This window comes from Trichosurus vulpecula, chromosome 3 (genome assembly GCF_011100635.1).
Source record: "Trichosurus vulpecula isolate mTriVul1 chromosome 3, mTriVul1.pri, whole genome shotgun sequence".
In the NCBI taxonomy this organism is placed as follows: domain Eukaryota; kingdom Metazoa; phylum Chordata; class Mammalia; order Diprotodontia; family Phalangeridae; genus Trichosurus; species Trichosurus vulpecula.
The window spans coordinates 207913702-207940713 of NC_050575.1; the positions used below are offsets into that span (position 1 = coordinate 207913702).

General features: G+C 43.6%; 3 protein-coding genes across 7 annotated transcripts in view; 1 reads left to right on the forward strand and 2 right to left on the reverse strand.

Moving 5' to 3' along the window:
- Positions 1-2502: 2502 nt before the first annotated feature.
- On the reverse strand, positions 2503-6172 carry PTRHD1 (peptidyl-tRNA hydrolase domain containing 1). Its single transcript, XM_036749504.1, has 2 exons — positions 5957-6172; positions 2503-2904 (listed from the first exon to the last, which is right to left on the reverse strand). The coding sequence occupies exons 1-2, from the start codon at positions 6164-6166 to the stop codon at positions 2734-2736; spliced, it is 381 nt and encodes a 126-aa protein (XP_036605399.1). The 5' UTR covers positions 6167-6172; the 3' UTR covers positions 2503-2733.
- On the forward strand, positions 6155-17003 carry CENPO (centromere protein O). Of its 5 annotated transcripts, none has more exons than XM_036749502.1 (7): positions 6155-6745; positions 6892-6996; positions 9728-9888; positions 12411-12525; positions 13271-13530; positions 14969-15140; positions 16320-17003. In XM_036749502.1, the coding sequence occupies exons 2-7, from the start codon at positions 6975-6977 to the stop codon at positions 16466-16468; spliced, it is 879 nt and encodes a 292-aa protein (XP_036605397.1). In that variant the 5' UTR covers positions 6155-6745; positions 6892-6974; the 3' UTR covers positions 16469-17003. The 5 variants fall into 5 exon arrangements, with proteins under 5 accessions (XP_036605397.1, XP_036605394.1, XP_036605395.1 ...); XM_036749499.1 differs by having other exon boundaries at positions 6166-6745; positions 9713-9888; XM_036749500.1 differs by having other exon boundaries at positions 6166-6739; positions 9713-9888.
- Positions 17004-18307: 1304 nt separating this feature from the next.
- The window catches only part of ADCY3 (adenylate cyclase 3), a 122873-nt gene continuing 114168 nt past the window's right edge, over positions 18308-27012 (reverse strand). The window contains exons 17-21 of the mRNA XM_036749498.1: positions 26713-26859; positions 26169-26288; positions 23844-23967; positions 19789-19913; positions 18308-19108 (exon numbers count right to left, since the gene is read on the reverse strand). Coding sequence (XP_036605393.1) covers positions 18926-19108; positions 19789-19913; positions 23844-23967; positions 26169-26288; positions 26713-26859 — 699 coding nt within the window. The 3' untranslated portion in view covers positions 18308-18925. The remainder of the gene's footprint in view (positions 19109-19788; positions 19914-23843; positions 23968-26168; positions 26289-26712; positions 26860-27012) is intronic.

Genomic DNA, 27012 nt, shown 5'->3' on the forward strand with positions numbered 1-27012 from the left:
AGACTGGATCCCCCTTCCTGAAGGGGAAAATCAAATTGATTCCAAGCTAGGACCAGGAGTAGAGTTGGATTTGCTTCCTGGGAAGGGTTAACAATCTACTACCTAAATGCAAACTCTTCTACTATTCTCTAATTCCTGTTCCCCATCCATGTAATCCTTGCATAAATCAGCCCATCCCCCCACCCCCATTTTATTGAGCCTCCCCACATTCCTATTAGACTTGTTCCTCTCACATGCCTACCCTCTCCTTACAATCAGACACTTGACTCCCTCAGAAGACATCTTTTGTCACCCTCTCCAGCACCAAATGTGTCTTTTCTCCTGCCCCAGCCTACACCAAGACAAGTGGCTAAGCAAGTGAGTAAACGACTCTTTACTCTTCACTGCCACTTCTAGGCTCTTCCCTTGTCACTATCACTTGGCAACTCTTCCTTCTTCCAGGCTGACTCCATCCAGATATATCCAGATCTCACTGACACTTACATACCATTCCCTTAAGTCATTCTCTTTCCTTTGTCATCTAGTACCTAGATTCCTGTCTTCTCCACCCCAACCACTTCCCTTATATTCAGGATCGTCAACATATATTGATGTTCCCTCAAACATCCTGACCTACTAGTTAATCATCTTCCTCTTCCATGACCTGTACCTTCACTCCAACTCAGCCATACACATGGGCCTCCCAAACCCTCCCCTCTCCCAAACTTACCTGTTGAGAACACCACCATCCTCCCAGTCACACAGGTTCACAACCTGTGTCACCTTCAGCTCCTCTTACTCACCCCATCTATCCAATCTGTTGCTCAAGTCTTGTTTATACCTTTGCAACGTTTCTCAAATACATCCTCTTCTCTCCACTTAGTCACCATCTTGGTGTGGGCTTTCATAATCACACGCTTAAACTATTATAACAGCCTGCTGGTTAGTCTCCCTGCTTTCAGTCTCTCCCCACCCTAAGGCACCCTCTTCTCTGCTGCCAAAGTGAATTTATTTTCAAAAGCAAAATGTCTGACAATGTCTCTCCTCCCTATTCAATACACTCCATTGACTCCAGAATCAATAGAATCTTGTTTGGCTTTTAAAGCTTTTCATCACAGCCTGGCACCTTCCTAACTTTCCAGTCTTCTTTACACTTTCTTTCCCTCTAAGAAGTCTAAAATCCAGCAGTATTGGCCTTCCTGCTGCTTCTCAAACATGATGCTCCATCTCCATACTTTCACTAACTGGGACACTATCTTCACCTCTGTCTGTTGGCTTCCTTCAATATTCAGCTGAAATCTCACCCTGTACTGGAGTCCTTTTTCAGTCCCTACCCTAACAGCCCCATCTCTTCCCCCTCCCCCCACAGAATACCTCCCATTCACACTATATATACCTTGTATGTATACATATGTTTTGCATATTATCTCCTCCCATTAGAATGGGAGCTCCTGGAGGGCAGCGACCATGTTTTTGCCTTTATTTCTCAGGTGCTTTGCACAGTGCCAGGGATGCAGCAGATGAATGAAGGAATAAGCAATAAGTGCTTGTCAACGGTTTGACTGAAATATGCCTACTCTTGATCTTACTGATCCAGAAATTTTATTCACCACAACCTAGTCTTCATCCACTTCTGTAACTTCCAGTCACTCCATCCTCTCTTCTTTCCCAGCCCATCACCCTGCCCCTGGCCTCACTTTCCTCTCCGTTGGTTATCTTGATCCTGTAACAAGTTCAATTTTATCCTCCCTTCTACCTTTTGTGTGTCTGACCTGGACAATGTGACTTGTTTTACACAGAAAGTTCTGTGAGTAATGGGGACAAGAGGTTGGGAGTCATTGGTAGCCAATGTTTTTAAGAAAGCATCATAAAACATTTATCCACAATATACATACCAAGCAGCTGGAAATGAAGGACTCAAAAGATACATGATTTGTATCAGCAAAGAACCAAATCAAATGAAAACACTACCTTAGGAAAAGGGGTGAAAACACTATTTCTGCCATCAGAGGATCTCAGCTTGAATTTGTGATGTTAGTGTGTGACTTTGGACAAGTCACCTAAATTCTCAGAGCCTATTAACTAAACTTGAAAATGACACAGTTGGATTAGATCAGGGTTTCCTGAATTTGTGGACTTTTAAAAAATGTGTTAACTGTATTTCAATATACTTGGTTTCATTTGTAATTCTGCATGTATTTATGCATTTAGAAACAATCTGAGAAAGGGTTTACAGCCTTCAGACTTACCAAAAGGTAGGCTCACAGGGACTAGTGGAGTTCTAAGATGCCTTCCAGCTCCAAATCCTTTAATGTTTGAACTTTTAAGTTTGAAATGTTAAGAGTACTATATAAACCAAAGTGATCCTCCTCATTATAACTATCTGCTGATTTAAAAAGAAGCCTGGGGCAACTCCTTTCCCTAGGGTGAAGCTATTCACATCCAACTCAGCAAACGAGCTTAGAAGACACCCATACAGAGAGTACCTGATCAAGTCACAGAGTGATTCGATAACCAGCAGAGTTCTGTGGTTGTTCCTCTTTCTCACCTTCACCGAAAGAGGAATTGTTTATTTGTTGAAATTTATTCAGAAATTAACCTGCTCGCAACTACCCCTAAAGAAACTGCCAATATTGAGCGCAAATGTGGGTTATGTCAGGGAGTTGTAGACACACTTTTTGCAGAGATGCCAAGAGATGGGTGACACACAGATTCTGGGTCCCATTTGTCCAAAATAGCTCTCACACATGATGGTTACTTCAGTAACTTGAACTTCCTCAAATGTGGGTTCACCTCTCCTTTGAAGTAAGGCCGAAGAGCTATGCAGGTGGCAATGTTTTCTGGCTGTTCTAGCCACAGCATATAGTCAATGTTGTTCTGTTTCAGGGTCTCAGCCAGTGCCATCAGGGCAGCCTCATCTGGAGCCTGTAGTAGAGCAGAAAAAGGGGAAGGGACAGAAGAACATGAACGCAGGTCAAATGCTTCATCCAGGGAGGGCTGCAGGGCTGTGAAAACACTCTCCCTACTATCTAAAAGGAAAGGATGGGGTTATACCAAAGAAGATGGCCTGGGAAGATGTTACATTCTACTTCTAGCTTTGCCACTAATGTGCAAGCGATCCTAATTGAGATTTCACTTCCTTTTCTATAAGAAAGACACAAAAGAAAAAGGAATTTACTTCCTCTTCACAGAAGGGTATCAGCAATTACTGAATTACACAAGTTCCATCAAATCCATAATCTCAGATCCCCAAATCCAGCTTTGCAGGATACTTAAAGAAATATATTCACTTTCTCCCTTTAATTTACTACCCCAACAAGGGAAAATGTAAATGGGATCCTTTTCTAAAACTTGAATAGGGAAAGTCATCCCCTCACATATGTTCTTTTTCTTTTTTTTGCAGGGGGGAAGGCAGGGCAATTGGGGTTAAATGACTTGCCCAAGGTCACACAGCTAGTGTGTCACGAGTCTGAGGCCGGATTTGAACTCAGGTCCTCACTGTGCCACCTAGCTGCCCCCGCCCCTACATATGTTTATTGGGAGGTAGGGGAAGACTGGGAATGGAAGAGTAGACAGGGAGATTAACAGGGAGGAGAGATTTAGAGAAAGATTAGTCATAAGCATAACAAACTCCATCTTCAGAGGTTGGAGTATGAAGGGAGTTATAAAGAGGACCAGGAGAAGGGCTAATAGAGAAAAAAGTATAAAAGGATAGGCAGGGGAGAAAAAGACAATTGTGGCTCAAAACTGCAAATGTGAATGGGATAAACTCACCTATAAAATAGAGGAGAATAGCAGAATAGATGACAAAGCAGAATCCAAAAATATGTTGTTTATAAGGAAACAGACTTTACGTACAAAGTTTCAAAGTTACTACAAGGAAGCAAATTCTATTAAGTCACACTAAAAGAGGCAACAGTAAAAGCAGATGATTAAAAGAGATAAACATAGGAACTACATCATGCTTAAAGGTATTATAGACATATAATAAATATGTGCCAAATGGGATAGCATCTGAATACTTAAGAGGAAAAGCTAATCAAATTAGATAAAGAATCAGCAGTAAATTTGCAAACTGAGGAATCTCAATTATGTCAGACCTAGAAAAACTAACCAAAGAAGTCAAGGATCTGAATAGAATTTTAGAAAAATTAGACATTTTGGCAGTTCTGTGGAGGATAGTTTGGAGTGGTGATGGAGGTGGTAAGGGGGTAGGAGAGAAAGGAGACCAGTTAGGCCATTATAATAGTTTAGGTTTTCTGAATTAGGGTGATGATTATGTGTGAATGGAGAGAAGGGAACAGGTATGAAAAATCTGGAGGTAGCATTGACAATTGTTAAATGTCTTTTTTTTCTAATATTGGATTATTTATTCTCTTAATCTAAAGCATAGGTCTGCCCATATCCGTCTCCTGTTCAGGAGGCTTCAGTGGATCTCTGCTGTGGATTTTGTCTCTAGAATAAAATAAAAACTCCCCCACCTGACATTTGAAACTATCAGTATAGTACCAATCTATCTTTCTAGACTCACATTCAACAAACCAGTCATATTACCCCACTTGCTATTTCTTAAATTTGGCATATAATTTTGCTCTACCATGCTTTTGCACAAGCTGCCTGAATGCCTGAACTAAACTCCCTCCTCACCTCTACCTCTGAGAATCCTTTGCTCCCTTCAAAGCTCATCTCAGGTACCACCTCCTATGAGAAACCCTTTCTGATACCCCCTAGTTAATACCCCCTATTAACTTAATACTCTCTTCACACTACTAAATATGCTTCTCTGTAAAAATTTGTGACTATCCAAAAGAATGTAAGCTCCGTAAGGCCAGGTACTTGTTTCTGTATCCCCATCACCTAGTACAGTGCCTCACAAAAGATAGGTATTTAATAACTATTTGAACTCTTGGACCCAATGTCCTCTCACTGTTGGTCCTTTGTCCAAATGCCAACCACAGATTACTGACACCGTTTGCCTTCTTCACTCTTGCTTACAAATTTCAGAATGCCATAGGAAAAAGTCACGCTGTACTGATTCTTTCTCTATTCAAGAGAACTATACAACCTTTTTTCTTCTTCCTCTCCCTGAAATGAAGCCATTACAAAGAGCTACTTCTCTTCCGCAATTCTACACTTAAATCACATCAACATCACCCCCCCCCCATCCTTTTCTCCAATCTTGCAAGGATACCTGTCGAGCTCATTATCTCATGGCTTACTGTACTATGTCCACTGAGATGTTCCATATGCACAAGCTCAAAGGTCCAAAGCCGGATTTGTATTTCCTTCTGAACATAAGACCTGCCCTTTCTCCTAAATTTCCTTTCCCCAATCACCTAGGTTCGAAACCTAGGGGAGGTGTCCTGGTCTTTTCTCATCGCCTCCCCAGCCCCCAATTCCATCAGTCACCCCCTTATGTCTTACACTCATCCCTTTCTCTCCACTCACCCTCTTGCAACTCGCAGTTCCTGACACACTCAGCCCCTCAGATGTTAGTGCTCTCCCCCTTTCAACAATCAATATTTAATCATCTGCGAACATGCTGTTTCCCTCTAGTAAGGACTTGGAGGAGGACGATCCCTGCATCCCCAGGTGCGAGCAGGGGGCCTGGAAGAGAACTAGGGGTTTAATTAAATGCTCTTGAATCGAGGGCGTTCACCGCACATGCGGACTAGCGTCCCACAAACCACCGCCCCTCCAAGGCTCTGGCCCCGGGCGGGGGCAACCCCGGCCGCCGTCGGAGCCCACGTCCGAAGGCCAACCACAAAAAGAGACAAGGCCAGGCCGCCCCTACAACCTCCGTCAAAGACCAGGCCTGATAGTCCAGGAAATCGCAGCCCCAAGCCGCCTTCCCTTCCCCGCATAGGCCTGAGAAGAGGGCGGGGACTGGGGATCGCTAAGCCTCAAGAAGAAACGCTCCTCCCTTCCGCTTCCGGCTCTAACGCGACTTTTCCTCCCCATTCAAAGGGTTCCGTACCTCAAGAACAACTTTGCGCATGTTTCCCAGATCCTGGAGATAAGCCGCGGTATTTGGGTGGTCGCGGTGGGCATGCAAGGCCGCGATGGCCGCGTGACACCCCTGTGCCACCAGCGCTCCTAACGGCCACGAGAACGGAGCCCGCGCCAAGTCCCCTCGCAGAACCAAATACTGCACCAGCGGCTGAACTGCTTCAACAGGAGCCGCCATCTTTCCAACCGGTGGAAAAGAGTCGTGGAATCCTCAAGGCATGCCGGGAAAAATAAGGAGGAGCTATGTCCTGGGCGCCGCCATCTTGCTGTACGTCGTATGCGCTAAGCACGCCGGGACGGACCGAGCCTGTTTTGAAGTTACTGTCGGCGGGAAACGTAGTGAGAGCGGAGGGTAGTACGTCGCATTCGGCTGGCCGGGAAGCTATACCCGATCGAGACGACCTCGGCGCTGCTGGATCAGCCTGAGAGGCGGCCTGTAGGGGAAAACAGACCTGGGCGTGTGGAGTCGCGAAGATCTAGCTTCAAAACCTATTTACCGACTCTTGTTCCCTTTGCGAATCCTAGGGCTCCGATTACTCCAATTTCACCACTGGGGAAACCGAGGTTCAAAGAAATTACGTGATTTGCGCCGGTGTCACGAAGCCAGTAAACGCCCAGAGGTGGGATTCGATCTCTGGTGCTTAAGACTTCAAGCCCAGCCCTCCATCCCTTACACCCCCACTGCCTCCCCAGAGTTTGGGCTCCACAATCTGGCGTTCCATCCCCTCGTCACCCTTCTGCCTCTCACCAGGTCGTGGTGAGCGTCCAACGCATAGACAGTGTTTGTAAAGTTCTGTGTCAGTCTTAAAATCCTGTTTAAATGCCAATACTGTGATAACTGATATGAGCTGGGTGCCCGTCCGTACCTAAAGAAGGCGTGTTGTATTATTTTCCTTTTCTCAGAAAGGACTCCGGGGAACGTTCACCATCATCTACTCTAGGCATCTCCAAAACGAACCAACCAGCCTTTGGGATTCGGAGAGCTGATGGCAGCTTCCCAGAAACATGGTGAGTCTGGAGGAGGACGTTACTCTTCTCCTGGTCTGGGCTTGGTCTGATTAGAGGATGTTAGAGCTGGAGAGGGCCTTAGACAGGATCTGGGCCAATCCTCTCATTTTAGAACTGAGAAAACTGAGGCTCACAGAGGTCGAGTGATTATCCCCAAAGTCGAGAACTACCGTGGGGTAGAGGTGGGATCCTAAGCTCGGGTAAAGTCAAATGACCCTTTCATTACATTCCACTGTTTATAAGAACTCCCCCGATTACGTGCTGACCCAAGGGGAAAGCTAACACTTTCAAAATTGTGTTGCCCATGTGTGATACATTCCCCCTGATGTTTGGAGCAGAATGTTAATGGCTAAAAACTCAGACAGACATTGGAGAGGTCACAAATGCCAACCAAAATCTTTAAAAGCAGAAAAATTATCATTTGTCATTGGCTGCCTCATTTCTGTCCAGTGTTGGTTTCTTTTCCCTCTTTGTCATTCTATGAATATTTGTGACCAGTATATGTTCTTTATTGCTGCTGGTGAAATGTGCCTTTTGTTGAAGATGTCTAGCTAATGAGATGTAGCTGTGGCTCCTGGTAAGTATGTATGCCTCAGCGTTTTTGGAACTAGAGTTTTGCTTCCAGGTCTTCAAATCAAGTTGTGTATGGCTCCTTGATCGGGTTGGTTTCCCTATTCTCCTTAGTGGTTATCAATCTTATCAAACCTCTTTCTACCACCACAGATCTCACAATTTGTTCAGAGGCTTTGTGAATGTACCTCTCACCGAAAAATAACAAATAATAATAATAATTCTTTATCTGAGTGGCTAGTAAATAAAAGTTTGGGCTCAGTTTTTGTGCATTTTAGTTTGACCTTTGTTCCATTGGAGCAGCTTTGTGCACCTAAAGCTTCCAGTCACCAAGGAGCCTGGATTAGAGACTTTGGAGGAGTAAGTGGTGCTCCCATCAGCTCCAGAGCTATTATTGTCTGTATGTAAATGAGTCCCAAATCTCCGTATTCAGCCCCACAGTTTGTGAGCTTAGCTTGCTTGACATCTTGATTTCAGCGTTCCATGGGCATCTTTAAACCTTTCCAAAACAAAACTCATTTTCTTTTCTTACTTCCAAAACTCATTTTCTTTTCTTACTTACCGGTCACCCAGGTTCTCCACCTAGGAGTCATCCTCAACTCTTCTTTCACACTAGTCTTGCTCATTTTCCATCTCTATCCAGGCAGTTTCCAAATCCTGTCGATTCTTCTTCTATAGCATCTCTTACATCCATCCCCTTCTCTGCTTGTGTTCCACCATCATCTTAGTTCAGTCCTTCATCACTTCTCACCTGGACTGTGCAGTACCTTTATAGTGTTACTCTCCTCCTATCCAGCCTTTCCCCACTATGATCTATCCTCATAGTACTAAAGCACAAGTCTGACCAGGTAACTCCAGTGGCTTCCTATTTTCTCTGGGACAAAATATAAATTCATCCATTTGGCATTTAAAGCCCTCCACAATTTGACTCCTGTCCATTTTCCAGGCTGATTATATATTAGTCTTCCTGCATTCCACATTCCATCCAAAGTAGCCTACTTAACTGTCCTCCATAAATGATATTCCATCGCCTTCCTCTGTGCTTGGGCCTTTGCACAGACTGTCCCCCAGACCCTCCATCCCTGAAATGCTTCCCTACCTCACTTCTGTTGTTCTTGGATGCCTCCTTTTGATTTCCACTTAATTTAGTGCTCCCCCCTCCCAAGAAAAGGGATTTATATACATTTGTATTTATTTATCTAGTATGTGTTTTCCTTCATTGAAATGTAAGCTTCTTTCTGCCTCAGTAGTCCAAACACCTAGTAGAGTGCCTTGCAACATAATTGGCACTTAATACGTGCTTTTTGAATTGAATACATGTGCACCCCATTCATGGAAAAGTAATTCTTAGTGCATACTCTTGGCAAGGTAGTAGCAACATCTTCAAAACTGAAAGAGCATAGTAAAACTTCCCATGGACACTGGGCATCACTTAGGGACTTTGAGATTGAGAGATAATTTTTTTTGGTTTTGTTTTTGCTCGGCAATCAGGGTTAAGTGACTTGCCCAGGGTCATATAGTGTCAAGTTTCTGAGGTTGGATTTGAACTCAGGTCCTGACTCCGGGCTGGTGCTCTATCCACTGTGCTACCTAGCTTCCCTGAAAGATAATTTTTTAATAGTAGAGAAGGAATTTCTACAAGGCTAAAGGGTACATATATAATCCTTATTTTAATGAAATAATTGTTCCAGAAAAAGCTCATAAACCAAATTGCCCAACATTGATTTCCATTAAACATAAATCTTGGATTTAGAGCTGAAAGGGACCTTAGAGGTCAACAAATCCACCCCTCTTGTTTCCCAAAGGAGGAAACTAAGACCTGGAAATGTTCAATGATTGGCCCAAGGTTACACACGGGAAGTGACAGATGATCCTTTGACAGACGATAGTTTCTATTAATAGAGGGAGAAAAGCCTTTAGGCATTTAAAAAAAATGAGAATGCAACAAATCTAAAGATCACTTTTTCTTAAAGGAAAACTATTTTTTGAAACAAAATAGTTTAATTTCTTTGACACGATCCTTTCACATCTCTTAGGTTTATTGTTATTTGGTAACACTAGTGGTATTGGGCTGGGGGAACCATGCATTCTAGTGGGCCATAAAATGCTTTCTCTATACTTTCCCACTAGTTGTTTCTTCTGAAAGTCTTTTCACTCACAGGTGTTTTATACCAGCTAGAAAGACTGGAGGCTGATCATCAGAGATCAGCTAGGCAACAAGGCAGGCAGCAGGAGGAGGAAACCAACTTGGAAGAGAAGATCCTTAAGCTAAGAAAACTTCGGGATGAGCTGAAGACTAAAGTGAAGCTACAGGAAGCCAGTGTGAGTAGAGTTTAATACTTAATAGTTACTCCTGGGAGAAGGATGTTAGGAAATGAGAAGCCCACTGGGTGTAGTAGTTCAGGGGCCAGATTTGGAATCAGGAAAATTCATGTTCATCCTGCCTCTGACACATGATTGTTGTGACCCTGAGCAAGTTACTGAGCCTCTCAGTGCCCAAGACTGGGTTGTTGCAGAGCATCGGCCAACCAGCATCAAATGAAAATTACTTTATCAGGAAAATAAAATCACAGGTGCAGAATCTCCACCCCCACCCCACCCCCCAAAAATAAGTTCAGGGTGCAGATTGTGGTATTGAAGCTATAATCTCATTTACAACTCTGGATCTTGAGTCCCATAGAATAGATTTTATATTTTATACTGTAATCAAAAACTAAGGAATTATTTTATGCAAGTGATGCCTTTTTCATATGTATGAAGGCAAGCTTATGAAATTGTTTTTATCTTCTCAGACACTAGAAGCCTGATAGTTCTGAAGTACACCCATGCAGCTTTTATGTATGCTTGACATTTGTTAAGCATTAATGATGTGCTTGATGGGTACTCCACAAAAGCTGTTTTAACATTGTGATCAAAGGCCCCCAAACTCCTTTCAGGTGAATAAGTTTCCCGGGCCATCCCCAGTGCCTGGAGTGTATTCATTCCTCATCTCTATATTTCCAGATCCCTTTTTTTCCTCAAGTTTCAGCTATTCCATGAAGCTTTCTCTGATTTAATTTATTTTTCCCCATCTTCCCACCCTTTTTTCTCTTCCATCTTCAGCTTTTTGAGGAATAGTTTGCTGGTTCTTTCCTTTATACCATGATTCCTGTCTTAGCAGCCAGTCAGTCGATAAACATTTATTAAGTGCCTACTATATGCCACGTACTGTGCTAAGCACTGGGGATGCAAAAAGAGGCAAAATACAGTTCCTGCCCTCAAGGAGCTTACCATCTAATGGAGGAAACAACAAGCAAACACATATGTACAAACAAGTAATTTACAGAATAAATAGGAAATGATTAGAAGAGGGAAGGCCCAGGAATTAAAGAGTAGGGAAAGCCTTGCTATAGACAGTGGGATTTTAGTTGGAACTTCAAGGAAGCCAGGAAGGTCAGTAGTTGGGGCAGAGGAGGGACAGCATCGCAGGCTTGGGGAGCAACCAGAGAATATGCTCTGAGCTGAAAGATGAGTGTCTCTTTTGTGCAACAGCCAGTTGCACATGTCACTGGATACAATAGTGTTTGTGGGGGGTGAGGTGTCAGGAGACTGGACATGTAGAATGGGGCTACATTATGATGGGTCCAGCAGAGCATTTTGTATTTGATCCCGTAGGGGGCAGCACTGGAGTTTATGGGAAGTGGACGGTGACATGATCTGACTTGTGAAATAGGAAAAATCATTTTGGTGGCAGAATGGAGGATGGACTGAAGTAAGGAGAGCCTTGATACCCACCAGCAGGTTCTGCAATAATCTAGGCCTGGTATGATAAGGGTCTGTATTGCAGTGGTGGCAGTGTCAGAGGAGAGAAGGGGACATATTGGAGAGGGGTTGTAAAGGTGAAATCTACAGGCCTTGGTAACAGCTTGGATGGGGATGGGGATGAGGATGGGGATGGGGGTGAGAGATAGTGAGGAGTCCAGGATGCCCCCTTGGTCATGAGCCTGAGGGACTGGAAGAATAGTGTTGCCCTCAGTTGAAGCGGGGGAGAGGTTAAGGGGAAAGACAGTGAGTTTGGCTTTGGACATGTTGAATTTAAGATGTGTACTCGACATCCAGTTGGAAATGTCTGAAAGGCAGCTGGAGAGGCGACATCGGAGGTCAGCAGAGAGGTTAGGAAAGGGTAGGTATATTTGGGAGTCATCATCATGGAGATGGTAATTAAATCCATGGAAGCTGTTGAGGTCACCAAGTGAGGGTAGTATTGAGGGAGAAGAGAAGAGGGCCCCAGCAGAGCCCTGAGGAGCACAGTTAGAGGGGGATCCGGCCAAGGAGACTGAGATTAGCAATGGCTGGGTGATGACTCAGAGGCAGCAGAGGCCTGGCTTTGCACCCTAGTAGTTGTGCGATTGTGGGCAACTCCTTTAACTTCTGAGCCTCACTGTCCTCTCTTTAAAAGAGTGTTAATACCTGTATTACCTAACTCACAGGGGTGTCATGAGGATCAAATGAGCTGATAGATAAGGTGTTTCACAAACCATAAAGTACTATAAAATAAAGTACTGTAAAAGTGTATTGCCACCTTGTATTATGCTTACCTATTTATAAGTGATCTTCCACCAGCCACATGGAACGTAAGCTTTGTGAAGCCGTAGACCGACACTCTTTTGTTATCTTTGTATCTCTGGCACTTTGTGCATAGTAGGTACTAAAATGTCAGTAGAGTTGTCTTTTTAGCTAGATTCCAAACTTCTGGAAGGCAAGACTGTATATTTGCTGTATCCCCTTTAACACCCACCACTGTGCCTAGCACTTAATAGGCATTGTGCAGAGTTGTTGAATGAATGCATTAATCTATTTTGCAGGCCAGAATACCCATCACTAACCTAGAACCCTACGAATCATTGAAGAACAGTGAGGAAAATCTGGAAATGAAGTTGGAAAAAGCTAAAGCTTTCTTTCAGGCATTCCATTTAACAGGTATGGAATGGCCCACCTACCCAGATCCTGGCACATACCCTCCCTCTGTGTGATCAGTGCTCTTGGAAAAGGCATTTCACATGGGTGGGCTTCCTTTTAATTATCCTTAAAAATCAGAATAGATAAAGATAGCCAGGGCAGAGAGGAAGGCAGGGTTTAGATGAGTTTTCTTATAAAGTCCTTCTAGCTGTACTGTTTCTGTGATTGTACTGTTACAATCCTGGATGCATTTTATCAGCATTTGAGTACCTACTGTGTGCCTGCAACTAGTGGGACACCTGTGGGTAGCTCCGTCACTCCTGATGGTTAGGTTCCCCATCAAAATATATCATCCCCTTAGTTCATTTAATCATTCTGTCGTTCAGTTTATTCATGATATACCCAACCCTGCTCTCATTTTGACTCAGTATATTATATTGAGTAAGTTTTTTGTCTCCAGGTTTCAACTTACTCTATAACATAGATATTCTGTCACTTTTCTGTGTCACAAGGAGGACATGGAACAATTCATGGGGCATGCACGTGTGGAGTATTTTATATTCCTCAGAGGCAGAAAGGTTATAAGTAGTCCTATTTTCACATTCACTTTGATCTTTAGGAACTGTCACGTAGATAGGTTATTCTTCCTCTGCCAGTCTTCTCTTGGTTTTGACTGCTTATGTGGATACATTTGAAACAGAATCAAAAGGGAGGAGTAAGAACCCATAGCATCCACTGAGAGGCCTCATCTCATCCTTTGTCTCAGGGCTGAGTGGCAAGCTGACCACAAAAGGGGTCTGTCTCTGCTTCAACACTGCTTTTGAGGGAAACATCTTAGATTCCTATTACGTGGATCTTATCATCAAGAAACCAATCACAATACATCGACATTCAGTTCCAGTCTTCATCCCCCTGGAACAGATTGCTGCAAAGTACTTGGAGACTAATTTTCAACACTTTGTGTATAGTCTCAGCGAACACCTAAATGCGTATTCTGGAAGAAAATACCAGGCAGACCAACTTCAGGTATGTGTATCCTGGAGCCCAAAGTTGTACACGACCTGTTTTGTGAACCCAGGACAACCATAATTAAAAAGTGAGATCTCTGTATTTCCTGGATCATTAGTAGATCTCAGTTGGCTTGAGGAAATGGGCTAATCCTCTGAACAGGAATTCTGGATGTTAAGGAAGCATTTCTCTACTTATTTCTCCTTTGGGGCTTATTAGGAGAGTTGGGTTGTCAAAAGTCATACTAGATTTTTCCTTGTGGTTTGAAGGTGACCTTGAATTTCTCAAAGCCAGAAGAAAAATTCATTTTGTTTTCTCTGCCAAGGACAATATGTACTCTTTGGACTACAGAGGACAGAAAAAAATCATTACTAGGGAGTAGATACCTGAGGTAAGTGGAGGGATAGTAAGAGGGTTCTCCAACTGATGAGTCAAGTCACCAGGTCCAGACAGACTTCATCCCAAAGTACCAAAAAACACTGGCAATTGTGATTGCTGAACACCTGTCAGTGATCTTCCAAAAAAGCATGGAAAATAAGAGGAAAAGCAGCTGTTAGGATTTTCTGAAAAAGGGGAGGAGAATAGTCTCTAATAGTAACTGAAGTATGCTCTTTAGGAGCTACAGTTTTTTGCAGATTTCCTTGGAGGAATACCTATTCTTAAAAACTACAGAATTGACAACACAAAAAACACGTAACACAAAATCTGTCACTCAGCTGACAGAACTAACTAAAGATAGAGGAACCAGCTCGATCCATTAAGCTTGGTTGGGGTCGAATGTTCTGAGTCAGACTAGTGTCAGTAGAAACATACATGCATGGTCCTTGTCCAGAAATGTAGCCATGTTGAAATTACAGCTTGTCCCTAGTAGTTTGGGTACCACTTTAATGTCTGCCTCAATGAAATTGTAGATCCTTCAAGTCTTGAGCCTGATTTTTTTTCCACCTGTTTCTTGGTCCAGAGACTCACATGTCTTCTCTCACTGAAGATAGCTAGATTTCATGTTGGCTCAGGGATAGACTCAAAGTATTCTTAAACTTTTACTGTTGAACTTTCCCATTCTTCACCTTGCCTGTACACAGAAATGTAGAGCTAGATCTTTTTGCTTTGAGAAGGTTAGTTTAAAGATGATTAGGCTTTCTTCCATTGTGTTCTGTGTTTCTGGGACTGGAAAATTAGGATTACCTAAGGAAGTAGACAGAGAATGAGTCGGTGATGTAGACTAGGTGAATCACGTTAATGAAGTGTCTCCCAGGCTGTTTTTGGATTGCAACCTGTTTTCAAATTCGCTGTTCGGTGTTTGGCCATCCCTTCATTCATACAGCATGGGCGTCTTTATAAAGACACTGATGTCTTCAAGTGTTTGTATTTTTAAAGCGTCCTGAGTTACTCCGACTACGATGACAGTAATCATGTTGTTCTTTGGTGTGTTTGTTTTAAACTCTGCTGCCTTTAGTGTGGCTTTTCAGCTTTCCTGGCCAAGCCCTTGCAGAGAAATTCCCTGTGCACTTTGCTGTCATTCACGTATACCATGGACCCCAGTGGAGAATCCTTCCCTTTCTGTGCCAGGCTTGTGTACGAGGACCTCACAACAGCTCTTCCCACCAAGGTCACCATTGCATACCAAGGTGAGAGGAGGGGCCCCGTATCTTTGTGGAGAGAAAGTTTCCTTGTGCTGTAATCATATTTAGCATAATTTGGTCACATTAAATATAACAGGGTATAAAGGTATCAACCAGACTTTTTGAAACCAGTTTCCTATGGGTACAAACAGTTCTAGGGCTGTGCAGGAACTGAGATTTTTACCAGCTTTTATTTTTATTTTCCTCCCCTTCGTGAAAGAAAGACATAGTTCTTACGTTCTTCTTCTTTTCTTCCCTACCTGAATTCTGTCAGTGCTCTTGTCCTTCCTTGTCTGGTAAACCAAGACGATCATGATAAATGTGTGGTCATTTAAAACATATGGATGCTTTTGTGGAATAGAATCAACAACTTCCCTGGCCTAGAGCTGGAAGGTTATCTGGTCCAACCTCCACATTTTACAGATGAGAACACTGAGGCCCAGGGAGGAACATATCAGTAACTGGCATCAGGTGGCATTTGAACCCAGGTCACCTCACTCTAGCATCTGTATTTTTTTCACTATACTATACTGCTTCCATACCATTGTGAAGCAAAGCAGACACTGGAAGGGCTTTGCCCTGCTGGCCCTCTGGGCAAGGACAGGTGTGTCTTTGTGTACCCCATAGCTGACTGACACAGTGTGAATAGTCATCACAAGGAGAGCAATAGGGCATAGCACTGGACCTGGAATTTCATTGGTTTAGGGAGTCCTTAGATGTGGGAAACTCTCCCATCCATTGCAGGTCGGCACCTCCTTCATAACTTAGAGCCCTAGAGAGTTGCCAAGAGGGCACTGAGAGGCTTAATGCCTTGCTCAACAGTCACACAGCCCATATATGCCAGAGGTGAGACTTGAAGCCAGGTCTTCCTGCCCTCAAGGCAGGCTCGCTACTCACTCAACCACACTGCCTCCCAGGAACACAGAAGGAGAAACAAGGAACAATAAGATAAAACCTGAGGCTGAAATTATGAATCTTTTACAAAGCTTATATTTGAGTGGTTACCTTGTGGTTACCTTGTCTTAAGTGAATTCCCTTGGGAGAGCTCCTGGCGCTGTCAACACTTGTGCTTTTTACCATGCCTAAGAATGACCATGGCAGGGAGGCTATGTTTGTACCTCATACCTCAAGAAGAGCTCTTGTTTCTACCAAACCAGACTGATGGCCGGAATGTTTCCTTTTTAGGGACGGGAGAAACACCTGCTTCCTGGGAGGACCAGCGAGCGGTCCATGAGACTTTATTCTATAAAAATGCCCTTCATAAGGTGTTTGAGTCTTTTTTGAAAGTAAGAGAGAACTTCGATTGTATACACAGTGTACCCGGAAACAGATGAACCCATTCCTTGGAAAACACATCAGGAATGAGCCGGAGCATGATATTACACACAGCCCTTTGGAACTAACCACTATTTGATGGACTCAGGCTCAAACTCCACCTTTTTCCCTGCTCAGATTTTCCTGTGCACATGAATGGCCATCCCCACCTTTTCTTGTGGCATATAGGGGACAAGTCTATGAGCCTTTAGATGTTGACCTTTGAGGTTAAGCTGCAGTGACTGGTTAGTGTTTGGACCATTACCATCCTCTTACACAGAATGGTTTGCTGAATGCTTTGGGGGCCTGATGATATTTGCTTTATATCAGCAAATGAAACAATACATCGAAGAGTATCCTGGTAGAGAAAGAGGAGATGGCAACATTTCATTGAGCCAAGGACTGATGGAGTAACTAATGGAAGCTTTGATTGGCAGTATCTCATTTTCTTATGAAGATGAACGAAATGGCTTTTGAAAATGAAATTTTGAGATGATAAAAGTACATGTGTATGTATGTGTATATTAGTCCATAGCATAAACCAATGTAGCCTAAGCTAATGCCTTGTTTTGGTTGTGTTCAATTAGAGAAGATTATATGGGATAAGTAAATCAAATACTATCTTACTAGAGCGCTCAATCCATCTGTGAGAAACCCAAGTGGTAAAGAATAGTCATGCCCACTCTGATACTTCAGCCATCTTTACCCCTCTATCCGAATGCTGAATCCTTGTCTGAGTCCTTACTTCCCTATGAAAACCTGGCTCTCCTTACCCTTCCAAAAGGCCTTATACCCCATGTCCATAGGCATAGATTTCCCTTGTGACCACCTGGCTGGGCCCCACTGTTTCAGTTCATCTCCCACCGTAACCCAGCAATCACTGACACAAGCCACAGCTGCCATCATTAATGAAGGATAATGACACATGTGAGATTACCTACGAGCGGCAATGTTAGATCCTAAAGAACTGAATCCAGACTTCTCCAGCCTGGCTTCAAGACCTTCAGTTCTAGAATTTATATGAACAGTGAATTAGCCACTGAAATTATTAGCAAATAATAGCCCCCGATTCTTCCTTACAGACTCTGACTTGGGAATTATTGAGAGCATTTCTTGTGTTAGATTATTCCTTGGGTATAAAGTTTGTTTAAAACTTCATGAGCAGAGCCCTACAACATCTACAGCCTCCTGATATAGCTCTGTGTTTGAATTTTATTTGCTTGAGCAATTTTAGACTCAGGCACTCTGGTTGGTCTTGTCCAGATCTCATGGCTTCTAGTTCTGAGTTCTTTCCACTGCATGTGAATTCTGGAATGTCAGACACATTTCTGGGTACAGAAGTATACTCTAAAAGTCTGATTAAGAGTTTTGGATTATCTGTGTCAAAGCCCCGTGTGGATAACTAGGAACTGATTGTAAGATATGTACCTTCCTTGATGGTTGTCACATCTGCTTATGTATTAATCGTTGGTTAATGAGGGAAAGAAAATGATTAAGTGGCACAGTATGACTATTCTTTGGGCTTTCCTAGCCCCAATCCTAACACTGAAGAAGAATGGCCAGTGATTAAAAGTTAGGTTCTAGTCCAGATCCCACCTTTCCAGGGGGGTTTTGTCTAAAGCCCTGGCACTCAGAAGGAAGGCAGAGTTAGAAACCTCACAGTCACTACACTCAGAGTTGGATAAACATTTTATTAAAACAGTCTTGTTCTTCATCACCTGTAAATTCTCTTTTAAAGCTATAGCAAAGGTGACTAGCAAGAGCTTAAAAGGCAAGGCAGTATTGGAAAGAAACTGTTAATTAACAGAAACAGTTAAAAATATAAATGTAGAAGAAATCTGTTTATATATAATCTCTTTTCTTTCTTTTGGAAATAAATTTTTCCCCTCCCCCAAGTAAAAGGAAATATTGCACTCTCTCTTCCTGATCTCAAGACTATGGTGGCAGGGATGTCCAGGAATGCCATTATGATGAACAGACCAATCAGGACTGGTCTGTTTACTTCTCTCAGACTGCATGAAAACAAACTGGACCCTCTCTGGAACTCCATAACAGACAGAGCCTCAATCCTTCCCATCTGTGCAGACCCCCATTGGATCTGGGTGGCCAGCCCAGTAGCAAAGACCTTTGCTCAGTCCCTGATACAAGTGCTCTGCTCACAGTGGCTCTGGCCTCTCTTGGCTAGGGGGGAGAGGAGGGGCCCAGGGAGGGAAGTGCTAGGATTCTGGAAAGGTCATTCCAGGACTATTTCTCCCTACTTTGAAGGAGAAGCTGTAAGCACACTGAGGGGTGATTGCAGGTACCCACTGAGCTCACACTCCCAGGACAAAGGAGAAGCAGAGAGAGGCTGTATCTAAAGTCTATGTGGGAATCCATTTGATAATTTTGGAATGTCAAGACTTGGTCATTCGTCTTTCACAAAGTAGTGCTCTGATTTCAGGAACTGCCCCTCCCATCTCTGGGTGGGTGGGAGCCACTCAGGAGTTGTCCACTACCTGGTGGGGTAGGGTGACAGAGGAGCCATTAGGGAACGGGGCTGGCTTATCCCGTCCCTTCAGGAAGAAGGTCAGCAGCTCACCCTTTCCTTTGACAAAGATGGGACCACGTCTTACAAAGCGGAAGCCATATTCCCGTAGGATGGTCTGTGTTTCCTCCACCACCTAGAAAATAAGGAATGGTACATAGGAAAGGGTAAAGGGCAGGAAAGTGAACCCAGGTCAAAGCTGTTTGTGCTGGGCCGCAAAGGACCCCAGAATTAGCTGATGAGAAAGAACAAAGGCTATTCTACCACCTAGACCTGTGTGACTTTTGGCAAGTCAACCCCTCTGGTCCTCAGATTCTTCATCTGTGCACCAACTCCCACTTCACCCTTCCTGTGACCTCTTCCCTTCAAAGCTTCTCTGGATTATGAGATGGAAAGTACTTAGGTCCAACTTAGTTCAACCCTCCTAATTTTGCATATGAAGAACTTGAAGGCCCAAGAGTGATACAGTAAGTGGCTGGGCCCAGATTCAAACCTAGATCGTCTTAACTCCAAACTCATTGCTCATACCAATGTGCCATGCTGATTTCACCTGGATCCAGATGTTCTCAGTGGAGGGTTGCTGCAAGAAGGCAGGGGTTCCTCACAGAAGACCTGAATTGTGGCCTCTGGCCTCCTCTGCTGATTAAATCTAAAAATCTAAATTTATCCAAGAAAAAAGGCTCTGACCATGGCAACCCTATAGCCACTGCAAGGAAATGAATGCTGGGCCGGCAAAATAGCTTGATCCAGTATAAATGAGCTGGCTTCCCTGGCCGTGGATCACTCTAACTGGTACTGAGCCCTTGGGACACATACCTGGATGTTGCCCATGACACCTGTTGACTCCATCCTACTGGCCACATTGACAGTATTCCCCCAAATGTCATAGTGTGGTTTTCGGGCCCCTATGACCCCAGCCAGTACTCCTCCTTTGTTCATACCTATGGAAAAAGTAGGAGAAATAAAAGAGGTTCCGCATCACCTGTTGTAAATTGCCCACATCTACAGTGATTTCATGTTTACAAAATGCCTTTCTTATGATAACTCAGACCTAATCCCCAAGTTAACTTTTAAAACCCTACACAACCTGGCTCCAACCTACCTTTCCACCTCACTGGACATTACCCCCTCAGAGATCTGGCCAGACTGGCCTCTTCCTCACACACACCCTTCATCTCTTGTGTCCATGCTTTTGCACTGCACTGTCCACATTTCTGGAATGCACTCCTTTCTTCCTTCTGCCTCCCAGAGTTCCTCTCTCCCTATAGGATGAAGCTTCAAGCTCCATGTTCTCCATGATGACTTTCAGGATTTCCCCAGTTGCCAGTGCCCACCCACCTCCCAAATCACCCTATGTTTTTATTACTCCACATATATGTACTTGTCTCCCCCGTGCCATGTAATTGGCCCTTAAGAAGGAGTATGGATTGGTTAATTCGCTGAGAAAATCGAAGCCATCTCTCGTGGACATACATCATCTACCCTCATTGCTCAAAAGTTTCTTTCCTGTTTCAGAGAAGTCTCCTCCCCTCCCAACTAGATCCCCTCAGCTGCTATCCGAAAGCAACCCCTTCACTTGTGCCCTGGTTTCCATCCCTTCCCTATTGTAGTGAAACTTCATTCTCACTCCTACCCCCTCCTCTGATATTTTAAATCTCTCCATCTCCACTGGTTCCTTTTCTGTTTCACTGTCTGCTTTCTTTATCCCTGAACAATGGGAAGAAGAGAAAGATATGGAGCAACACAAGTATTTGAAGATAGTATGTGGCAAGCATTGTTCTATGTGCCGGGGATACAAAAAAGCAGAAAGAGCTCTTCAAGGAGCTTACAATCACAATAACAATATGGAGCTACATGGAGATACACACGTGTATATACACCTACATATACATATATAGATATATATGGCATATTATCTTTCTTAAAACCTTTTACTTTTGGAGATCCATGATTTCATAACTTAAGTGCTTCCTCCACTGATGGTAAGGTTCCCTTCCCCACTCTTCTACACCCACCACCCCAAACAGGTCATTTCATCCCAATTCATATTGTCCCTGGAGATTATGCCCATTGTCCCAGAGGCCTTTTTATTCTTATATTATTAGGGATGCCAGTGTTTCTCCTCTCACACTCTTGCTAACCAACCTCTTCTGGTTACTCAGACATTGAATAACATCTGATGACCACATGGGTAGTCAATAGTAACATGCAGCCTGCTTCTATATTCTATGCATCTTTTCTCAGTTATCCTTTAGGTTATTTGTAACTGAAACTTTTTTTTCTTACAAATTTAAAATTTGTAACTTAAATTCTTGTGGGGCTTTTTTTTTTGCTTCTTCATATTTTATTATTTAATATTTTTAGTTTTCAACATTGATTTCCACGAGATTTTGAGTTACAAATTTTCTCCCCATTTCTACCCTCCCCCCCCACTCCAAGATGGCATATATTCTGATTGCCCCATTCACCAGTCAGCCCTCCCTTCTTTCACCCCACTCCCCCCCATCCCTTTTTCCATTACTTTCTTGTAGGGCAAGATAGATCTCTATGCCCCATTGCCTGTATATCTTATTTCCCAGTTGCATGCAAAAACTTGTGGGACTTTTCTGATTCTCAGCTATATTACATCTCTGAGAGGACATTAGTGTCGAAGAGATGAGTTTTTGAGCATCAAGCATCCTAGAGTCTTTGAAAGTACTAGTTTCCCAGATGTTGCTCAGTTCTAGACCCCATTCACTGGATGAACTAACTCAATCGGTTTTATAACATAGGCTGTGTGTTTTTTAAGATGCTTCAACAATCTGTGCTAGAAAAACAAATCTGTTTTACACTGCTGTGCATTTCACTGAAGATTTTGTAGTTTTCTCATAGACTTGAGGTCAGGAACTGTTTCACTTTGGTCTCCACATGACCAACACATACAGCTGGTGCTTAATAAATGCTTATTGAACGATTGCTGGATTCCCCTTGCCATCAAACATGGCTGAGTTTCCTCTGTCCTTAAAAAACAACTCTCGAAACAAATGTCCCCTCCATCTTTCCTTTCTCACATGCCATCTCCTGTTGCCTTCGTTTCCTTTGTATTTGTTTCCTCCTTCACTCACTACTTTCTGGCTTATGTTGCCACAATTCCATTGATCATTCTTCCTTGAAGAAAAGAATGATTCTTGTCAATTCTAGTAGCCTTTCCTTCACTTCTCTGCAAACAAAACTGACTACCCTCCCCTTAGCCCTCTCTTCTCCTTTATCTACAGGGTATCACATGCTGTGCTAGAGTAATTCTCACTGACCTTCCTGTACCCCGTTTTGTACCATAGTCATATGAATCTTCCTTAAATATTGCTTTCTGCTTAGGAACCTAGTGGCTCCCCATTTCCACTCCATTTCCATCTAAATTTTGTCATCTGGCTTCAAATTTTCTATAGACTGGCCCCATTTCATCCATATGACCAGTACAAACCCCCTGCTCTATCAAGCTGGTTTTCTCATGGGCCCTCCAAACATGCCTCGCTCCCATCAGTATCTTTGCCTCTATTGTTTTCTCCACCATAACCCTCCCCCTTGCTTCTCCCCTGTGGATTGTCCTAATTTTATGCATCTCTTAAGGCCCTTCATAATGGAGGTATCAATTCACCAGACTTCTCTGGACTCCTCCAGCTCTAAGAATCTGTACCACAATTTAACCTGCCATCCTATGCTATCATATGTTACATTCTCTATTTTTTTATATTTCTATATTTGTGGCATCATTCTAGTCTCCCCTGTAAGGTCCTGGAGAATAGGGACTATGTCACACTTCTAGTGCTCCCCACTCCGCTTCCTCCCTCACCATGACCCAGCACAGACAACAGTTCCGATTGCCCTTTAAGCTATCACCTCTCAGACCTGGCTATCTGCAATAAGAATTGATACTTTGTCTGACAAGTTGCTTAGAGGTCCAGGCAGGACTGAAGCAGGCAGCTGTGGAAATTGACTTGGAATTCAGAGAAACTTGGGAAGACTTGTATGAACTGATAAAGAATGAAGTAAACAGAATCAGGAGAACAATTGGCACGACGACCACAATAACGCAAAGGCAAACAACAGTGAAATATTTCAGAACTCTATTAGGGGAAGGGAAAGGGAATAAACATTTCTGTAGTACCTACCAGGTACTGTGCTAAAGATCTTTTACAAATATTATCTCATGTGATCCTCACAACAATCCTGCAAGTTAGGTGCTGCTATGGATTATCCCCATTGCACAGCTGAGGAAACAGAGGCAAAGAGGTGTTTGTCCAGGGTCACTGAGCTAGAACATGTCTGAGGTCACATCTGAACTCAGGTCTTCCTGACACCAGGCCCAGTGCTCTATCCACTGTGCTACCAGCTGCCTCTAATGATTGATGCTATGACCCTGTGTGACTGTGGAAGACTGAGGGATAAAGCTTGCATCCTGCCTCTCAGCCGAAAGGCTGTGAACACTAGATGGCAGAATGAGGCATACACTTTCAGATATGACCACTGAATCTATTTGTTATGATAGTGACTTGTTACAAGGAGGATTTAATTGTATTACGGAGGACAGTCATTGGGAAGGGACAGTGATGTTTTAAAAATAATACATCAATAAAACATTTTTTAAAAAATGACTTGAAGACAAGAGTGATGAAATATATCCTCCCCAAGGGGGTTCAGTAGGAAAGAGGGCTTGTTTTAATTTTGATCCCTCTTCTGCAACTGGCTCCCCCTCTTCTCTCGGCCCATCTCAAAATGGCAGCTTCACCACCATTCTTCCTCTCCTTTTAATATGATGATGCCACTGTGTAGCTCAGAGCCCCCAGCAGCTCGAAGACAGTCTTGCCCTGTGGCATTTGAGGCCCAGTACTTACCTATGCGAAGCATGAAATTGTTGAAAGATTGATTGTTGATGTTAGTGAGAGTGTCCTTCATGGCCAGAGCAAAGTCAGCCAGATCTGCAAGATGCTGCCAGCGCTCCTTATCTGACTTTTCCTCCTGGTGCCGCAGAGCAGGAGCAAGAGAGAAAAATTCAGGAACCTGTTTCCACTTCCCTAGACCTCCATTGTCCCTCCCATCCCTTCTAACAGCATCTCACCCACACAAGAGCCTCCTCCTGGGACCCAGTGTCTTCCCTCTCTGAGCAGGGCTGGTGGCCTCTTTCACTACCACCTGAGGGCCTAAGCAGGGCCTTGGCCATCACTGGCAGGCCTGAGGTATGGGCTGGGGAGCAGGAGCCAACGCAAACCTGTTTCTCACACATGACAGGCTGTTCCCCAAACCCAGAACCTCCATGCCTAGAATGCATTCCCTCTTCACCTCCACCCCTCAGAAGTCCTAATTTCCTTCAAGACTCAGCTTAAGTACTCCCTTCTTCATGAAACTTCCTTATTCCATTCTTACTACAGAGACCTTTGCTTGAGAGAGCAGTGTGCTATAGTAGAAAGAGCATTAGCTCTGGAGTCAAAGAACCTGTGTTCAAATCCCACCTTTTCTATTTATTTTGTGACCTCGGGCAAGTCACAATTTCCCTGGGCCTCAGTTTCCTAATCTGTAAAATGATGGTGTGGGAGTAGATGGCTTCTAAAGTCCCATCCAGCTTTAAATCAGTGATCCCTCGAGCTGCTAGTACCTCCCTCCCAATAAATCATGCTTTTATTTTGAATGTATTTCCATGTACATATTGTTTCCCCACTTAGACCGTAGGGTCCTTGAGGGCAGAGAATGTTGCTACTTTGTCTTTGAATTCCCAGCACCTAGCACAGTAGCTGGCACATAGTAGGTGTCTTGTTAATAAAAATATGTAGCAAGTCCTACCCTGACCAGCCCCTTCAGAAATAAAGCTCTTTCTTCCCTGAACTCTCTTAACAATCACAATTCAAAATATTCATCTAGCAGCTAGACATATGACATCAAGAAAAACGGAGTCTTCAAGCTGGAAGGCTCCCCTTCCATTTTATAAATGAGAACACTGAAGCCCTGGGAAGATTAAGTGACCCAAAGGTTACACGGCTATGAGTGGTAAAACTTTGAATCCGTGACTCCTGCTTACCAGTGCAGTGCTCCTTTCTCTATATTATGATATCTGTACTTGCTTGTACCATCTCTTCTACTTACTTAACTTAAATTCTGAATTGTTATCTTTTGATCTACATACATTTCTCTCCCTAACTAGACAGTAAACTTCATGAAGGCAGGGATGGTATCTTTTTGTTTTCTATTCCTCAGAACACTCAGCATCATGCCTTGTACAAAGCAGACACTCCTTTATTATATATACATATATATATATATATATATATACTATATATATATATATATTTATTTGTGTGTGGGGGAGGGGTAAAGGGAGACAGTCTAGCATAGGGAGCTCCCAGAGTGAAAATTCCCTTCACTGATCCATATCAGCAATTTTCCTGTCCTTCATAGTCTTAGAGAGTTGCTTGGGGAGATTAAGAGATTAAATGACTTAATAATCACCAATATTTATATAGCACCTACTATGTGCCAGGCACTGTGCTAAGCTCTTCACAATGATCTCATTTGATCTTCACAACCACCCTGGGATGTAGGTGCTATTATTATCCCCATTTTACACTAGGAGAGGCAGCCTGAGAAAGTGGATAGAGCAGAGTCCTTGATTTTAGGAAGACCTGAGTTCAAATCCTACTTTAGATGTTAGCTTTATTAACCCAGACAGGTCACTTAACCACTCTCTGCCTCAGTTTCCTCATCTGTAAAATGGGGAGGGCCTCTGGAGGAGCTCCACTAGCTCTAGATCTGTGACTCCAAAACCTGAATTCCTCTCTTGGCTGGGGTGGATTGATGAAGCATGAGAATACACAGCTACCCGTCTGTTCTGCCAACCAAGCCCTTCTCAATCGAGTTTGACATTGACTATGCATGTACTAGGAGCCTGGCCCAGCTGTGAGCAAGGCCCAGGGCTAGGGGCTGTGGGTACAGAGATGATTACGACTTGACCCCTGACCACAAGGAGGTCACAGTCAGTCTAGTAAGTGAGATAAGACATTCACACAAATGACCATAATATAAAATAAGATAGAACAAGGTCCCTGAGAAGGCACAAAGAGCTATGCCATATTCATGATGCCCCAAGGGCTGAGTTGTCTTGTTCATCTCTTGCCCCCACCTGGGCAGCTCCCCCATCTTCTCCCCTCTTCAACAAGTGGTGTGCCCACCTTGTTTCCACTTGTAAAGCCATTGGTGTTGACATCTGGGGTGACACCTGATGCTGCCATATAGGTACTGCCAATGGTCTTGATCTTGGTGATGATACGAAATTTAGGGTTGTCTAGGAGCTGAAGCAAGAATCACAATGGAGAAATATCAGCACAGTAAGGAGATGGGAACAAACTCCCCCAAAGCCGAGAACCCTCAGAACACCCCACAGAGGCTTTTCCCAGCATCCCATGGGACTAGGGTGAGATGAAGGAATCAAGATGGCCATGCAGGCCATCTCTGTTCAGCTTTTCCCATCTATAAGAGCTTCTGTCCTAAGTCTACCTCAAACTCTAGAATTTCCAAGTATTTATAGGACCCCAAATACAAACAGCTAAGGCACCACCCCAAGGGCTGCATCCCTTGTCCAACAACCCATCTCTCTACTCCATATTCTGTGGCCCTATACTGGTCTATACTCTAGTACAAGTTTGAAGGTCTATGGGGTGTCAGTATCCAGTGGTGGATGGTAGGAGAGGGAAGAAGTGAGTCTGAAACACTCACGGAGTCAAAGTCAGAGATGATCTCATTAAGGAAACGAAGACATTCAATGCCACCATTGTTGATACTCTCCTCTGTGTAGAAGTCAGCAAAGTTGGGCAGGGAGGCAAACATGACTCCAATCTCATCATATGATTGACTGTACAGTTCCTGAAAAGAGGTGTGGAGAGAGGGGGGAGAATAAACACTGAAAGCCTTCAGAACTGTGAGAAATACAGTGGCCAATCATGACTTCACAGGACAATCTTGGGAAACATGGTAGACTACAGGGATGTAATGAAGCTTACATTTTCAGCCATGGCC

Excerpts from the sequence above, each read along its gene's own strand:
- PTRHD1 (XM_036749504.1), bottom strand. The coding sequence starts at position 6,166 with ATGGCGGCTCCTGTTGAAGCAGTTCAGCCGCTGGTGCAGTATTTGGTT. Across the intron at positions 2,905-5,956 it reads TGCGCAAAGTTGTTCTTGAG|GCTCCAGATGAGGCTGCCCT; the intron begins GTACGGAACCCT and ends GCTCTACTACAG.
- CENPO (XM_036749499.1), top strand. The coding sequence starts at position 6,975 with ATGGCAGCTTCCCAGAAACATG. Across the intron at positions 12,526-13,270 it reads TCAGGCATTCCATTTAACAG|GGCTGAGTGGCAAGCTGACC; the intron begins GTATGGAATGGC and ends CCTTTGTCTCAG. Across the intron at positions 13,531-14,968 it reads ACCAGGCAGACCAACTTCAG|TGTGGCTTTTCAGCTTTCCT; the intron begins GTATGTGTATCC and ends TGCTGCCTTTAG.